At 42.5% G+C, this 17,101-nt stretch overlaps 2 protein-coding genes across 2 annotated transcripts; both read left to right on the plus strand.

The window, feature by feature from the left end:
- Positions 1-1,369: 1,369 nt before the first annotated feature.
- LOC128364094 (rho-related BTB domain-containing protein 2-like) lies at positions 1,370-3,794 on the plus strand. The gene is made up of 3 exons (XM_053324587.1): positions 1,370-1,557; positions 3,299-3,500; positions 3,687-3,794. Exons 1-3 carry the CDS (start codon positions 1,496-1,498, stop codon positions 3,792-3,794), a joined length of 372 nt encoding a protein of 123 aa, XP_053180562.1. The 5' UTR covers positions 1,370-1,495.
- Positions 3,687-15,564, plus strand: LOC128364093 (rho-related BTB domain-containing protein 2-like). The gene is made up of 8 exons (XM_053324586.1): positions 3,687-3,790; positions 3,881-4,066; positions 4,168-5,108; positions 5,218-5,336; positions 6,015-6,165; positions 6,292-6,380; positions 8,267-8,372; positions 14,037-15,564. Exons 2-8 carry the CDS (start codon positions 3,945-3,947, stop codon positions 14,240-14,242), a joined length of 1,734 nt encoding a protein of 577 aa, XP_053180561.1. The 5' UTR covers positions 3,687-3,790; positions 3,881-3,944; the 3' UTR covers positions 14,243-15,564.
- Positions 15,565-17,101: the final 1,537 nt, after the last annotated feature.

The following is a 17,101-nucleotide window of genomic DNA, read 5'->3' on the forward strand; positions in this document are numbered from 1 at the left end:
TTCTAACAGCTGATGTGTGATGACCAAGATAAATGTGGATCTACATTTCAGTTAAGGTTTACTTTTATTGGAGTCAAATACATTAACATTGTTTCTGGTTTCACATATGGAGCAAAAAGCTGCAAACACAGCAGCATCATTAGCCAAAACAAGGATTATATATTGATAATATGCAGGAAATATCATTAATAGATCATAGAAAAATTGGTCTGTGCATTGACCTTGTGATACTCCAGTGTTGCGAGGAAAAGAATATATTTACTGCATGCATGTTGACTGCAATTTGTGAAATTTGTTTGAATCTACAGCATCTTTTATACACTTTACTTTACTTTACTTTACTTTACTGTACAGATCATCAAGGCTAACTCCACTCATTTTACACTTAAAGGTAAGTTAACATTGCACAGGGAGTGCAACACAGCCTGTTAAAAAAATTATATTGGTGTGGGGTAAGACAACATACTTATAACAGCACAGGAGAGAGTTTTAAATACATTTGCATTTGTTTAAAGGCATTTCTTGCTGTTGATTGCATCATGGGAGTTGTGGGATACTTACATTTCTGTGCTACTGCCGCTTTGATTTTTGTCACCCAACTTCAAGAACTTGAAAAAAACAGCAAAAGAAAAAAGAAAAGTAGTGACACATTGAGGAAAGGAAGTCATGATGAACAGTTTAGTCTAAAGCACATTTTAATCACAGTTGATAATCTCTGTGAAGCTCATTATGACTCAGAAATTTCTGTTTTTCCAGTACTGTTGATAATACAGAAGTGAAATCATAAAAACAGTTTTTGTTACTAATTGTGTGCCTGCAATCTTTACCCTTGTTATCCTCATGTATATGTCATTAATGCAACATATGTGTGTATAGGCTAGTGTATACATGCACAAATTAATCACTAATTTCTCCCTGCAGGATCTGAGCCCCACCTGTCTTACATGCATCCCACTAGGGTGCAACACTATCAGTTATCTCTTTGGGAAGCTGATCATTCATGCTTAATTCTGTGGGGCAACACTGTGCACATCTTAAACAGGATGACTGTTAAACTGCGTTTTGTCACAACATAAACATCATGAGTAAATCAGTCTTTTATTAAAAAACAGATTTTTAAAAGCATGTGCTAGACTGGAGGCCAGTGTGTCTGGGCTGCTTAGGAGCTGTGAAATGAGATTTATGCGACTTTAAAGTGGACCAGTGTTTTGTAATGAATGGGTTTTTTTGGTCTGTGCGCCTGCCTATTATTAGCTACGGAGGCCTTACAGTAAGTGGAGGTGGTTCTATGACGGTCAGGGCTGCAGCTCTGTGCCGCACCGACAGGCTTTAGATCAGCCTTCCTGCTTTTTGGCAAATGCAATCGGACTTATCGCGCGGATCCAGAGGACTTTTCCTACAACATCTGCGGTCGGCCGCCAATTTTCAATGCTTGTTCACCTTGCCCTGAAGATGAAGTTAAATACGAGCTGCTGTCAGGTGCAAGCCGCATCCGATGGAGCCCTGCTTTTTATCTCGTTCATCGACCAACCCGATGCAGCACTTCCTTATGTTGCGGTAAGGGGGGAGGAATGACACATTTCCTGCAAGGGAATCAAACTGGCTTTTATTTCCTTAACGGCTGTTTTTGCGCTGAACACGGACCCAGATAAACAGGCTCCAGAGTCAGTGACGGGGTGTTACATAACGCGTAATGCAGCAGAGCCTCATGACTAGTGTCTCGGTGGTGGAGGGACTGTTCGGTCCTCCTGGTAGGATATGCACAATTTCATCATCTTTGTTGTGTATGATAACTGAGGCTGCAAGGCTATATACATATATATTTGTGATTTAATGGGAGGATAGTCTGACGGGGTTGTATGGATTATATATGCGTATAATATCTGATATAACAAATGATTCATTAATTCGGGAGTTGCGCAGTGTAGTCTGTAACAGGAAAGGGCATACGAATGAGCAACATTAGATGCGGTTTGTCTCTATAGTACACAGGCCCAGCCTAAGGTCAGACTCTCAAATGTTTTTATCTGTCTTAATATAGATGACACCCAGCCTATAGGGACGCCGATTGTGCAGTCAATGAAAGGCAGATTTTGTGAATGGCTACAAACTGCAAGTGACCGTTAGAAAAAACAAAACTGATTTTTACAGCATAGCATACAAAAAACTATGCAAATGTGACAGGTCTATTGAAGATAAATAGTGCTTTTCTGATTGTGAGACCTTTTGTGGTGTTTAATGTTTGGTTTAGTGAAAGATGGACAGATGGAGTCCTTTGAGGGATGGATGGGGGATTGGGGAGGGTCCAGTCAGGTACATGAAGTCCAAGAGTAGCTGACCTAATTCAGAGGAAGCTGAGAGTCTAAATATAAATTACTTTTCTAAATAAAGGTGGCGCCCACTCCTCTGTTTCCTAAAAGACAGAACTCTTTGGGGTAAGACACAGATAGTGATCTGGTCATTGAACACAGTGTTTGATGTACTGTGTGTTGTACTGGCAAATGTAACAATGGACTACAACACTTGGCACTATATTCTCATAGTACAGTAATTATTATAATCATTTTAATGTGCAACTCTTTTTTTTAATCCTTCATTGTAGAATACATGTGATGATTGTCTGATATAGGCTGTAACACACAGAGACACATGCTACAGTTACCTTGGAAACCAGTCAGGGTGCCTAAATCATGAGCCACCATTTTCAAGAGACAGAAATAGTCTATTTACCTATTCCCTCCATTTCATTTTTTGTGTGTTTCATTTGTGGATGACAGATTTCTAGTACTTGATATATATGAAAGCTATGATGTTACAAGACAACCTTAAAGGGAAGGTTGTTTGGATTGTAATAGATTGTAAGAGGAACAGTAAACAGAAAAAGGTATTTTAGGCTGGCAGTGGTTGACGGAATTACAAACATATTTGGGTGGGATAGTATCAGCCTCTATGAACCCATGGTAGACAGTTTATTTTTTCAATAAATTCTGATCTTTTCCCTTTCAAAAGTAATTTTACAGATATATGATTCTGCAGCTCTGCATCTGTGGCCCGTTTTTGCTTGCTTGTCGCTTTAAATTTTTTTTCCTACATCAAGAACAGGGACAGGGAACTTGTGAATGGGTACAGCGAAGTCACAAGACCATCCATTGATAGCTCTGTAGACAGAACGAGCAGTGCATAGGAGAAGTCACAGTGTCTAATATCCACATTGATCCATGTTCCTGAGCTGTTCAGGACGATAGTTTAGGATTTCAGGTACTGATGTGGCTTCCTGTGCTTCTTTGTGTTTCGGCAGGTCCCAGTTGACAGATTCTGATATGGACTATGAGAGGCCAAACGTTGAAACTATCAAGTGTGTGGTAGTGGGAGACAATGCTGTTGGAAAGACCCGCCTTATCTGCGCTCGGGCCTGCAATGCCACGCTGACTCAGTACCAGTTACTTGCTACACATGTGCCCACAGTCTGGGCAATCGACCAGTACAGAGTTTGCCAGGAGGTGAGTGTGCAACTCTGCCACTCATTGAAGATGTGTGCATGTTTTAAAAATGTGAAAAGATGTTTTTGAGATTTTTCATATCAACGAAGCAAAATCTGTACATGAATAAATCAACATATTGTCATTATTTTAACTTTTTGCTTTGCATTTATTCACTAGTGATGATTAAATGTTCTCTCTTATTAGGTATTAGAGCGCTCCAGAGATGTGGTGGATGATGTTAGTGTGTCCCTTCGCCTCTGGGATACTTTCGGAGACCATCATAAGGACCGTCGTTTTGCATACGGCAGGTGAGATACCATAAAATTATGTGGCAGTATACTAATATTTTGTCTAGTGTGATCTAATATTAAGGGAATATGTCCTGGTGTTTACTTTAGGTCTGATGTGGTGGTACTGTGCTTTTCAATCGCCAACCCCAACTCTCTGTACCATGTGAAGACCATGTGGTACCCTGAGATCAAGCACTTCTGCCCCCGTGCTCCTGTTATCCTGGTGGGCTGTCAGCTGGACCTGCGCTATGCAGACCTGGAGGCAGTGAACAGAGCACGGAGACCATTAGCGAGGTATGAGGATTTGATAGATTCAGGTGGAAATAAAAGGTTGTGACTGGAGACTTACTCCAATGATAATTTTCTGCCTTTGATACATTTTGCCTTTTTTTCAGACCTATTAAATCCAATGAGATTCTTCCTCCAGAGAGAGGCCGGGAGGTGGCCAAAGAGCTGGGAGTGCCATATTACGAAACCAGTGTTGTGGCTCAATTTGGAGTCAAGGACGTCTTTGATAATGCTATCCGAGCCGCGCTCATATCACGCCGCCACCTGCAGTTTTGGAAATCTCACCTCAGAAATGTACAGCGGCCTCTCCTTCAGGCACCCTTCCTGCCCCCGAAACCTCCTCCGCCTATAATCACTGTGCCTCCTCCCCCATCTACCACGGAGGAGCATCCAGTCGGTCTTCTAGAGGACCCACACTGTGCTGATGTCATCCTGGTTCTGCAGGAGCGACAGAAAATCTTTGCACACAAGATATATTTGGCAACATCCTCTTCAAAGTTCTATGACCTCTTTATTATGGACACACAAAGTGAGGAGACTGAGAGGCCTTCTCGTGGTCCTCTCTCTGGCCGAGAGCTGCTGATGCGTGCTGCTAGCTTTGATGTTTGCGAGAGCAGCGATGATGGAGACAGGGCAAACCTGAGAGCCTGCACTAGTGATGGTACCTTGAAAGACTCTGAGGGTGGTCGACGGGGCAGATTGCTTTCCGCGTGGAGTCGAGCTTTTATGAGCATCCAGGAGGAGCTGGTGGATGATCCAGTAACATACAGCCCCAGGCCCATGACTGTAGTGCACATGGACCAGTCCATGCAGCTGGGTCCTTTTCGAGCAGTACTTCGCTACCTGTACACAGGTCAGCTGGACGAGAATGAGAAAGAGCTAATGCACATTGCACACATTGCTGAGCTGCTGGAGGTCTTTGACCTGCGAATGATGGTTGCAAACATACTCAACAATGAAGCCTTCATGAACCAAGAAATCACCAAAGCCTTCCATGTACGCCGCACAAACAGAGTCAAAGAGTGCTTGGCCAAAGGCACCTTTTCTGGTACATATATATTGTGTTGTTCTGTTTGAAGTAGAGGAGATGGAGATGTAAATTAGTAATTATCAATACACAAAATTGAAAGAACTTTAAATAAGTGTCTGTGTTGCAGATGTTGTATTCAAGCTAGATGATGGGACGATAATGGCCCACAAACCTTTACTCATCTCTAGTTGTGACTGGATGGCAGCTATGTTTGGCGGGCCTTTTGTGGAGAGCTGCACCAAAGAGGTGAGTCAACCTGCATCACAGGGTTGTTGTGAAATGAAATAAGACCCACAGAGCTCATGTACGGACAAAGGGCTATATATTTATTCCACAATGCTCCTATTTTCGTGTGGCATTCTTATCATCAGTCGATTTATAAAACAGCTGCCTTTAAAATGTAATTATTGTATAATTACACGATGCACACCAGTGCAGCAAAGATCAATACACACACTGATCTAAGTAGAGCAATGAACTATGTGATCTGTGTGCAAAGTATAATTTAATTAGAGGATTGTAAATCTGTGGTAATACAATTACTCTGGCTTCTGTGATCCTAACATACTTGGGTTCATGAGCTTAGTTCCTGTTTTTCTGGCTCAACAGTAATATTACCGGAAAATAATAAAGTGGGGTCAAAAAGTCTGAGACTATTTTTCCATGGGAAAGTGGTCAGACTTTTGGACCTCACTGTATGTGTGATACTTTTTTTTGCTTCTTAGTAAAAAGTACTCCCTCAGGTAGAATTTGAGATCCAAAGACTGTCGAGTAAAACAGTTTTTAGTTTGTGGTTGCTAAATGAGAATTGAAAATGAATATGTAAACAATATACCTTTTTATTCTATTTTCAGGACGTTGTAATTGAAAAATAGATTTCACCTCACCTTTTTACTTAAGTCATGACTGTGTGCTATTTCTAAGGTGCTGTTCCCCAACACAACTCGCAGCTGCATGAGGGCTGTGCTAGAATATCTCTATACAGGGCGGTTTTGTTCTCGGTCTGACCTGGATGCAATGGAGCTTATTGTTCTTGCCAATCGACTTTGCCTCCCCCACCTGGTTGCACTTACAGGTATTACATTTGTCATAGCTATTACCCTTTTCAGTAGATAAACCACAGGAGCATTGTGTTACATAAGACCATTGTGTGTGTTTACAAGTTAATGCCTAGAGTGACTAGCTTTTATGTCTCTTTCAGAACTCTACACAGTAACAGTATTGACGGAGGCGGCGATGATGGGAGCTGACATTGATGGAGATGTTCTGCTGTATTTGGATATGGCCCAGGTACTGTGACCTATCAATCATTTCAAAACAGGAGCAGCAAAAGCACTTATGTAATGCTTTGGCAAATTGGATTTTTATTTATGAGGTCATCTCTCAGGGAGAACTGCTCTGGAGGCAAAAATAATCTTCACACCTAGACGGTCAAGCCAAAGAAACATTTTGTCAGAGTGCAAGTCAGCTAATTGGCAAAATAAATGGCAAAGGATCTCTGTTGCTGTGGACATTCAGGACATCTCAGCACTTTAGTTTATATCATCCTTCAGACGCATATGTGCTTCTTGTTCAGCTATATCTCATATGCAATGCTGGTGGTATTTTGCTGTAGTGTGCTTCACTAAAGCATAAAAACAAAGGGCCTTATTTACTAAAATCCCAAATAAAGGTTACTAAATTGTGTGTGCAATGCAAAAGATCTATTAAGAATGATGCAAATAAGAACAGGTGCAGACAGCATTATTTAAATGAGGGTTTTTCATGAAGAGTTTGGACGGGCAGAAAGCCCTGCAAGCGCAAAATGAAATCTGATCACATGGAATGCAATTAGAGGTTCTGGTGGAAGAGGTTAACAAATATATTGAGTTATAGCAAAGAAATATTACTAGAGAAAATGCTAAATGGTAGAAATGGGAATCTCATAACATGGGTCAAAAAAATCAGTTCTCTGCATTTCTGTCATTGTGCCTCCTCACCACAGTGACAGCAGTCATCTGTGCGCTGTGCGTAGCCAGTTGATACCTGCCCTTCAAAAGGTATTATTTATAGATGCAGTTACCGTCAGCAGCATTTCCTTTGATTTTGGTAAATCACAATGTTTGTGCTGAATAACATATTTGCATTTTCTCCTCCCTGTATTTTGCACACTGGGGTTAAAACGCTAACCTAACCCTAACCCTAACCCTAAATGGACAGCACGCAAGCCTCAGTGCGCCGTGTTAGTAGCCTGGCTAATGCCAGACACTACCGCAATTGAGGTAGGGTCTGGCGTGGAGCCATTCATTTCCTTGTATTTGAGGCAGGATCAATGAATGTCGATCAAATGCTTCTGTACGGTACTGGACAAACTTACAGCCAATCATATCAATGATACACAATGACGTATTCAGAGCCAGTAGGGAGCAGCGTGAACACATCCTTTTTATGAAGGACAAATCATGTAGCACAAGTTTTTGTTCTATTTTCAAAGTGAACCTTCTAATTTATTTAGCACACAATGTACTGCTGCTTCAAATGTTTGCTGCACCTCCGTGGCCGCCATGCTGGATGTAAACAGAGTCGCTCTACGGTTGCCATTGTCTTGAGACCGCCTCCCCGTTCTGTGATTGGTTCCCTATCTCAGGTTTTCTCTCAGATTTTGTCTTGGTGACCATGCAAACTTGAGGTGAAGTGGAATGTCGCTGAAAAGAGAGCATTAGTAGATCAGCTTGCACTTTTTTTGCGGGTGATGTCAAGTTTGCACACGTTTTTACACACGCAAATCTTTAGTGAATCAGGCCCAAAGTGTAAACTAAAATGGTAGGGGCCTGAAGGTGGCTCTTGCATTTTTACCTAATCTTGAGGACCTGTCTTGGGAAGGGGCCTGGTGTCCAGGGCCCACCAGCCAGTTAATCTGGTCATATGCAACTTTGTCAATCTATACAGCTTTAGCTGTACTTGGTCTGTTGCCATACTAATGTTAGCATGCTAATATTAACATCAACAATAACAATAGTAGAAACATAGTAAGCTAAATCAGTGGAGCAATTAAAGTACAGCTGATATTTACAATAAGGACCACTGTGATAAATGACTACAACTGAAAACATGAAAACATCGTCTGAACTGCACTGCTTGTCAAGTACAAAAAATAATTCAAAATGCAAAAATGAATATATCTTGTATCTTGACAGTTCCATGGTGCTCAGCAGCTGACTGGCTGGTGCCTTCACCACATCTGCACCAACTACAACAGCGTTTGCCGCAAGTTCCCCCGAGACATGAAGGCCAAATCTACAGGTAACACACATGTGATCTGGCAGCACACCAGCACAAACAACAGAGAGGTGACCGTTGGTACCCTCTCACTTATACTCAACACCTGCCTGGTAGACTATATGGAAACAAAGCTATTTGAGTGCAGTGCTACAGTGCAGTTTATGAAGCCACAGATTTATGTGTCTTGTGTGGCCATTTGAGTACAGTATGACACAAAACATCTTTAATAGGCTTTAAGGAAAGTTGGCCAGTTAAAATTAAATCGGTAAAAGCAGATTAAGTTTACTGGACCTACTCTGCCTCAGTAAGACTTATATTTAGTTTTAAGCTCTTCATAAGCAAACATGTTTATTTCATTATATAGTCAAGGACTCTTGAAGTTAATGGTTACTGCCTACACTGTATTTATCAAAAATAATTTGATTTCACACTTTGCTGTGTCCATATTTAATCTTTTTAATGGACATACAGGGATGGAAAACATTGGATTAGTAATATAAGAAGATTTTTGAGATTTTTGTATTATCTGGTTCTTGGGGGGGGGGGGATTCAGTAATGAGGAGGGAAGGAAGGCAATTACATAAAATGGCTACTTAGCACACATTTTCTCTATCAATAGTTTTTAATGTTATACATGGAATTGATGTTTTTCTTTTACATTATAGAATGACTTATATGGAGTGGTTTGACCGTGTTGGAAGTGTGTTCATTTTTGGTGGAAAGTCACTGTACATTAGAAGATCGCTACCACTGGTTATACAAGCTGCCTACCATTACCTCTAAAGCTAATTAATTAACTCATAATATGCCATTTTTAAAATGTATAGTATTATTTCTTGTCGAGTCTCATTACTCCTTGTCTTGTAACCTCTCTGTGATGACAAGACTCCAGCAAATCAATACGCCTGGCCAAAAACAACTTGTAACCTTTGGACAGAAGCAGCCTAGCTGTTTTTCACTGTCTTTCTATTCATTGTGCTAAGATAAGCTAACCAACTGCTGGTAGTAGTTTCACATTTTCCGTTCAAACGACAGAAGTATAAACCTTGTTGTCTCAAAACTATTCTTGCAAAGATATATGTTTAAGATGTCCTTCACGAGCAAGGAACACATCACCAACGAGATACGTTTTAACAGATTTATTGACAGAATTTGAATGAATTGTGTATTCTTGATGCGGAACGATTCTTGATACGGTGATTCTTGATGCGGTGTGGGGAGGTCGGATGAAGGATCCGCCGCTGCGCCCGGGCAGTGACGAACCCCCAAAAAACCTCCAATTATTTGAGACGTGCTCGTGCGGATCTTAGATCGTTGAGTCTGAGCAGATATAGCTGTGATACGTTAATGACCGTTAATAGTGAGAGTCCAAGATACAAGCAAGACGGCACGGGTCGAAGTGTGATGGTGACACAGTGAATTCTGAGCATCCAAGGAAACTGAAGATGCTATATGGAATATGGAATATGGAATATGAACCTCGCTTTGAGGGTCAGGGCGATGTGAGGAGTTTGGTATCCTCAGCGAATGGTGTGTAAGCAAGTGGACAGCAGATTGGCGGTAAGAGAAAGCCGTTTGGCTGGTTCTTGGCTGACGAGACCAGCGAGAAGTGACTTACTTGGGGATGGTTTATGGCTGGGCTGGGATTACCTGTGATTAGTTTGGAGAAAAACTAGTACCGCTGAGGTAGGATTTGATAGTAGGTGTTTTATGTTCATGGCAGAATGAGCATAGGTGATGTAGCAGATGACGGTGGTGAGATAGAACGAGGGGGAAATGATGTTGTGTCGGTCATGAAAGTGTTGGAACTTATTCCAAGCTGTCCAGTAGGAGGAGAGTGTAGAAGATAAGCTGTTAATATTGTAGTTTGGAATTCGAAGATCAGTAGTATTAAAGATGGATTTACAGATTGAAGTCAGTGCAGAATATGGAGGAACTGGAGTCGGCAGCGGTTTGGCGTGCAGAGCCAGTTTCTGAACTTCTGGAACATAAAATGAGAGTCAGCGATGGTATTATGGTTGCCTGGGACGTAGGCCGCACGGAGGATATTGGTTAGTGATGGAGTGCCACGTGAGCGACGCATGAATGGCGTGATTGAAAAGGAGTTGGAGCGACCTTGGTTAATGATTTCAACGACTGAGATTATCATAGTGTATAAGAATGGATTAACTAGACTATTCGTGTCCCCATAGAACAGCGGTGGCTACTACGGGGGTAGATTTCGAAGAGGCGGAGGAAGCGACCTGGCAATTGTCCATGAGTTCTGGGGGCCATTCTGATGCTAACCATCTACCGTTGTAGAAATCCCCAAAATCAGCAGAAGGAGCGGCATCAGTGTAGCTGGATGTCAAGGGAGTTAGTCAGCTGATCATCATAAAAGAAGGCGATACCGTTCCGGCTAGAGAGGAGATGGAACCACAAGCGAAGCTCGGCGAGACAGGATTGGTTCCGTGACAAGGAAGACAGAAGCGACAGGACGATACGATAGAGCGTCGATAATGAAATAGTTATGGTGGTGAAATAGGACGACATATATATGTTACTTTGAACGTGTGACAGGGGCATTGATAATGAAATGGTAGAAGTGATGAGATAGGATGAAGTGTAGGTTACGTTAAACATGTGAAAGGGGCATTGATAATGAAATGGTCGAAGTGACGAGAGAGAACGACCGGTAGTTTACGTTAAACGTGTGAAAGGGGGTGGTCTCAGCTGGCCATTTGGCGGAGAACGATGCATGGCTCTGTCTGATGAAGTTGCGGGAGTAGCACTTGGGGGAAATGACATCCCGGTGTCACTGCCCGGGAGAAATGAGCTGCAGGGATCAGTGTAGTCAAATATGGGTTATCCTGGTACCTTGATGATGAAACAGCGGGGCGCTGGAAGCCCGGGGGCAGATGTTCCGGTTGAAGCAGAGTGCTGGCAGCTCTCGGTGCCAGGAGCCTTGACTAGAGCAGGCTTCTGTGGCAACTAGAGCAGGATGTCCACGATAAAAGCTGCCTGCTGTCAAACTAGGCGAGCCAAGGTTGGGTTGAGTAAACGGCGGGGTCACTGACATCAAACATCCTGGCCGAATTGAAGTGGTGCAGATGTAGTGAAAAACAGCAGGGGTCATTGGCATCCTGGTGCTGATGTTCTGGCCTAAGCCGAGTGCTGTGATTGGAATGAAGGGACGGCAAGGGTTGTAGGCATCCCGGTGCCCGATGTTCCCGTTGGAACGAAGTGCTGTGGTTGGACAAATTAACAGCATGGGTTGCAGGCATCCCGGTGCCTGATGTCCATAACTAAGCAAAGTGCTACTGTTAGATTTAAGGAAATAGCATGGGTCGTAGGCATCCCGGTGCCTGAAGTACACGACTAAGTGAAGTGCTGCTGTTGGATTTAGAAAACAGCATGGTCGCAGACATCCCGGTGCCTGATGTCCCTGTCTAAGCGAAGCGCTGGGGTCGTAGTGAGGAAACGCCATGGTTGCTGGTATCACTGTGCCCGATGTTCCGTCTAAGCGGTACACTGTGGATCGAGTAAAGAAAACCGCATGTGTCGCAGGCATCCCGGAGCCTGATGTCCCTGTCTAAACGAAATGCTGTGGCTGGAGTAAAGAAAACCACATAGGTCGCAGGCATCCCGGTGCCTGATGTAGACGACTAAGCGAAGTGCTGCTGTTGGATTTAGAAAACAGCATGGTCGCAGGCATCCCGGTGCCTGATGTCCCTGTCTAAACGAAGCGCTGCGGTCGTATTGAGGAAATGGCATGGTTGCTGGTATCACTGTGACTGATGTTCCGTCTAAACAGAACACTGTGGCTGGAGTAAAGAAAACCGCATGGGTCGCAGGCATCCCGGTGCCTGATGTCCCGGTCTAAACGAAATGCTGTGGCTGGAGTAAGAAACCGCATGGGTCGCAGGCATACCGGTGCCTGATGTCCCTGTCTAAACGAAATGCTGTGGCTGGAGTAAGAAACCGCATGGGTCGCAGGCATCCTGGTGCCTGATGTCCCTGTCTAGGAGCGGCGCTGCGGTTGGAGTGAGGAGACGGCAGGGGGTTTATGACTCAGACAATATAGAATCAATTTCAGGTTAGTGGTATTTGTGATAAATTGTGTTAGTAGCTTGCGATCCAGCTTTTAACGTGGACGATACAGAGTGATTTCGGTTAGTATTGTGATAACTGTGTTAGTAACGTGCAATACGATGCGTTTAATGGCAGATGATGCCTAAAATGACGATTGACTCGATATACTGGCAACGTGCAACCTGGTGTTTGTAATGTTCAAGCACGTGTAACGGTGTGCAATGGCAAAGTGACGTTAGAGTATCTGCGCGAGAAGCTTCCAGCTGGTATATGGAAAAGACAATGTGGAAGTAACTTTAAATTAATTATGAATCTTTACTACAAAGTAGTGGAGATGGATAACGTATGATGCAGGACTGATGCCGTTGGTATAATGCCATAGACTGTATAGAAGAAATGGACGTAACAATGTGACGTCACTCACTGGTTTGTGGACTGCTGCTCGGGAGCCACTTTAATTTAATTTAAATGTATTTATTTATTTATATTTATTAATTAATTTATTTATTTATTTTCCTTCTTTTTCTTTTATGACACCAAAACGATAATACTGACAAGTCTGAGTAGAATGAGTAGCGCAATACTACCTGGCCCCTGCCGGGGGGCGCTGTGGCCGTGGGGCTACGGGGCCCTGTGACGTCACGCGTGCCGAACCGGGTGGTGATTGGCTTAGACGAAAACCCGGAAGGCGGGAGCGCCGGTTGCTGTTGTTGATGCTGAGTAAACGATGAAGCTTTAGTTTAATGTGGCTGAGGTTGATAGGGAATGCATCCTATGCAGGAATCGTTGGCAGTTCGGTCGCTGATGTCGGGGTCCGTTTGTGGATGTAAAGGCGGCCGGACGGAGAGTGCGAGTACGGTGTGGTGGAGAGTTATCTGGACTGTTGAAGCGGTTGAGGAGGGGAGAGTTGAAGCTGCTGCTCCAGCGGCTTTGTGCGTTGCTTCCCTGGTTTTTGCCCTCGCTAGTGGAGGAGAGGAAGCCGGAGATCTACCGGGAGTGTCACATCAGTGTGGGCTGAAGAGCCTGCAAGGCCGGTATGTGCCTGCGAGGCCGGCATGTGCCCCGCGGGGCGCTCGGCTGCGGTCTGCTGCTGTGTGACGAGAGGAGAACCGGTTTCCCACGAATCTTCAGTCAAGTCGGACGGGTTGATCTGCAGTTCGTTATCCGTGGTGAGTTCACTCTTGGAGTAGTAATCGTAGCATTTGTTCAAGTTTTGTTGATGCGATGCGGGAAGTACGATCTGTTTCTGCGATGACCATGAAAGCTTGACTGAGACTGCCTGCACGTGAAACTCGAAAGCGAGAGTGAACGAGGGGGAAGCTGTTAGGTCTGTTTATATAGGAGCCGGAAGGGGTGTAATTGGTGTGTGTTCCCGCTCCCGAAACTGCGCTTATCAAGCTTCGATTCATAATGTATTGTTTGGACAGAAAATATTATAGGATCAAAAAGCAAATATCACCAAAGTCAGTCTCATTAACTGATATGGACTGTAATTTCTGACCAGATCAGTGTTGAAAAACATTGAAAGCAGTTTATATTCATTGCACAGGACAGTTCTAGGTTATGTGGCTGTGACTCTTTTTTTCTAATCCTTAAATGTTTTTTGTGATACAGAGAACCAAGAATACTTTGAGAAACATCGCTGGCCACCAGTGTGGTACCTGAAGGAGGATGACCACTACCAAAGAGCACGCAAAGAGCGTGACAAGGAGGACTACCTGTACCAGAGACGACAATGTAAACGCAAGTGGCTCTTCTGGAACCTTCCTTCCTCCCCAAACTCAAACTCTCCTTCTTCTGGTTCATCTGCGGTCATCTGAGAAAGTGGTAAGGCCAAGTCCACCCTGGAGATCAGTGTGGGTGTGAATTCTAAAAGGTACAAAAGAAGAAGTACACCCCAATTATTCAGGCACACAGTTTCTCCTCTTGTTTGTTTGTCTCTGCAGTCAAACAGCACTCCTCCAGGTTTGCAAGGTCAGCTCAATCTGATAGTTAAAGTAACATGTTTTGTTCTTTAGATGTTCAGGTTGGTGTAAATGAGACTCAAACCTCAGTGATATGAACCTCACTAACAAATGGCACAGTGTAACTGGCGCAAATAACAACTCATATTGTTATATATTCCACCACCTGGGTTAAGTTTTTAAAATAGGACTCTGCTGGCACAGAACTTTCCATCTATGATCATAATTCTCATCATTCAACCTTAACTGATAACCAAGTGCTGCTTATCAGCTGCAACCAGCAAATCATCACAGAACTCAAGTCTCAGAGATATAACACTTTGCCCTTAAGTGTTTGTACAATCTACCAAACTATTTGTACAGTATGAGCTCATCAACACGATGTAACAATAGTGTAGCCTGCCAGGATTCAATTGTTAAAGTCATATACACTAATCATGCTGATTATGATTGCGTCTACAAAAATGAAACCACTGGCAAGTTCAGCTCCTGTTTGTTTTTGTACAGTCATTCTATTTTTGAATGTTTGTGTACAGCTTGCACAGCTAAAAGTGATGTGAGTCAGGACACACTCAATATTTACGTATTGTGATCTTGTGATTTGTGGCCTCTTGTCACAAAAGGGCTTTAGCTTACATGAATGCATTCAGTGTCCCGAGACACAAGAGATCCCAAATCAAAGAAAATATCTGTATTTTCTGTAAAATGCCAGCAAAAACACATTTCTTTTATTACTTATGTGTTGCTTGATGAGGCACACATGTATCTAGAGTCCTTCAATTTTACATTGACTGGTTTCATCAGCTTGATCACTGTCACCCTGGAAAACAACACATTATCACAGATTGATGTATTCTATAACCAACAGCAACTTTCTGGAGCTGAAATGACTGCGTGTACACTACTATTCCTCTGTGATCTGTCACTGGTGGTGATTTGGCCTTTAGAGATTTATCTTAGTTGATCAGAGGACACTCCCTGACTGTCTGCAGTTGGCTATGTAAGACTTGTACATGCAGAAGGCTTCCTCATGCCTGGGTGAAGTCATCCGTATTCTTCTACACATCTCTAGCACTTTCTGGACTCTTCTCCACAGAGACACACAAGAACGTTCAGTAGCAGCATCCTGGCACATGGCTCTAAAGACAGTATAGTGCCATGACACACTGCGACAAAATTTAAAGGAACTGGGGAAGGAAAAAAAACATATGTTTCAAAAGAGTTGGGAAGAGGTTTAGATCAAATCATTTCCTTGATTTGTTTTGCACACCTCACAGTATATGTTCAAGATTGTCATCTACTGTTGTTGTTGTTGTACTTGATTGTAGGATGGACTGCAGCATTGTGTGTATTTGTAAGCATGGTGCTCAGTGAAGACTGGTAGTATTGTAAATTGTACAATATAGCAGATGAACTGCAAGTAACTTGCATTACTCGAATGTACAGTTACCCAATATTGTGCACTGCAGGCAGTGAGCAGAGTAGTACAGTATTACTGAGTAATACATAGACTTGACTAATCTGACTTGCATTTAGTTACTGTGCAGCTACACACTGTTGTTGAAAAGAACCTGAATATTCATTGTGCTGGCCTCCAGTTACATCTATTATATACTGTAGTATACATGCAGATTACAGGCAGTTCAAATGGACAGTTGATTAATAGTAAAATAGGATTACAGTTCAAAGTAAAGTAGACACATTTATATAAATAGCATTACGAAGATTTATGGTACATCCATAAAACATCTCATTACTTTATCAAAACAGTAAAATAGGATTGCAGCACTTTTGCAGCGTATGTATAAGAAAGGCTTGCTTTAATCCTGCATATGATTGGTTATTTTTTTCCATACAGTTTTATTACAGATATTTAGAGCCCAACAAATAGCTAGAATGATTAAGTGGTATGATTCAGTTCAGTGACAAAGCCAATTTCTTGCTTGTATTAACTTTTGACCTAATAACTACACTGCATGAGCAGGGCTTGCCAACATAGATGAAGTTTATTCATCGTCATTTAAAGTGTAAAATATAGATACGCGGTGGTTCTGGTGCTCTAAGCAGTAGCTTTAAATTATTCTCAATTACATTCACCTTTGTCCTGTGTGAAACAAACATAGGAGCTGTCATTTTGAGCATCTTATTTGTTCAAAACTTTTGGCATACATGGTCAGACATTAGGGCCTTCAAGAGCATTGTACTCTTTGGTCACCTTCAGAGTATGTTTCTGGATGTTTTCATTTATTGACTATCTGACTAATAAGTAATAATGTCTATTTGTGACTCCACAGAGTTTCTCATAGTAACAGTTTAACAGCAGGAGTGTCTATATTGTTTTGATTTGCCTTGATGGTGTGATTGATGAACATAGACATGCATCTCATTCCTCAGTGCATTGCATCTATCAATGAATCTTCTGCTGATGTTTCACATCAACAACACCTCATGCCTTAATGTACAGTGTAGTGTATGGTATCGAATTTAAAGTAGTGTTACTGTGGTTACTAGTTTGTTTGCTAAATGTTAAGTTACCATGGTGCCCTCTAGGCTGTGCGTGTATTTGTAAATATGATCCATAATTTGGATGTAAAGCAATCGGCGTGCGTTTTGAGGAGTCCAATGAGTGTGCTTAAGTAGGGTTTATGTCCTTATAAAGCTGTAAACATGAAACTAATTGAAGACTCTGACCATCAAAGCCACAGTAGAGTAGAC

This window comes from Scomber japonicus, chromosome 9, assembly GCF_027409825.1.
Source record: "Scomber japonicus isolate fScoJap1 chromosome 9, fScoJap1.pri, whole genome shotgun sequence".
NCBI lineage: Eukaryota > Metazoa > Chordata > Actinopteri > Scombriformes > Scombridae > Scomber > Scomber japonicus.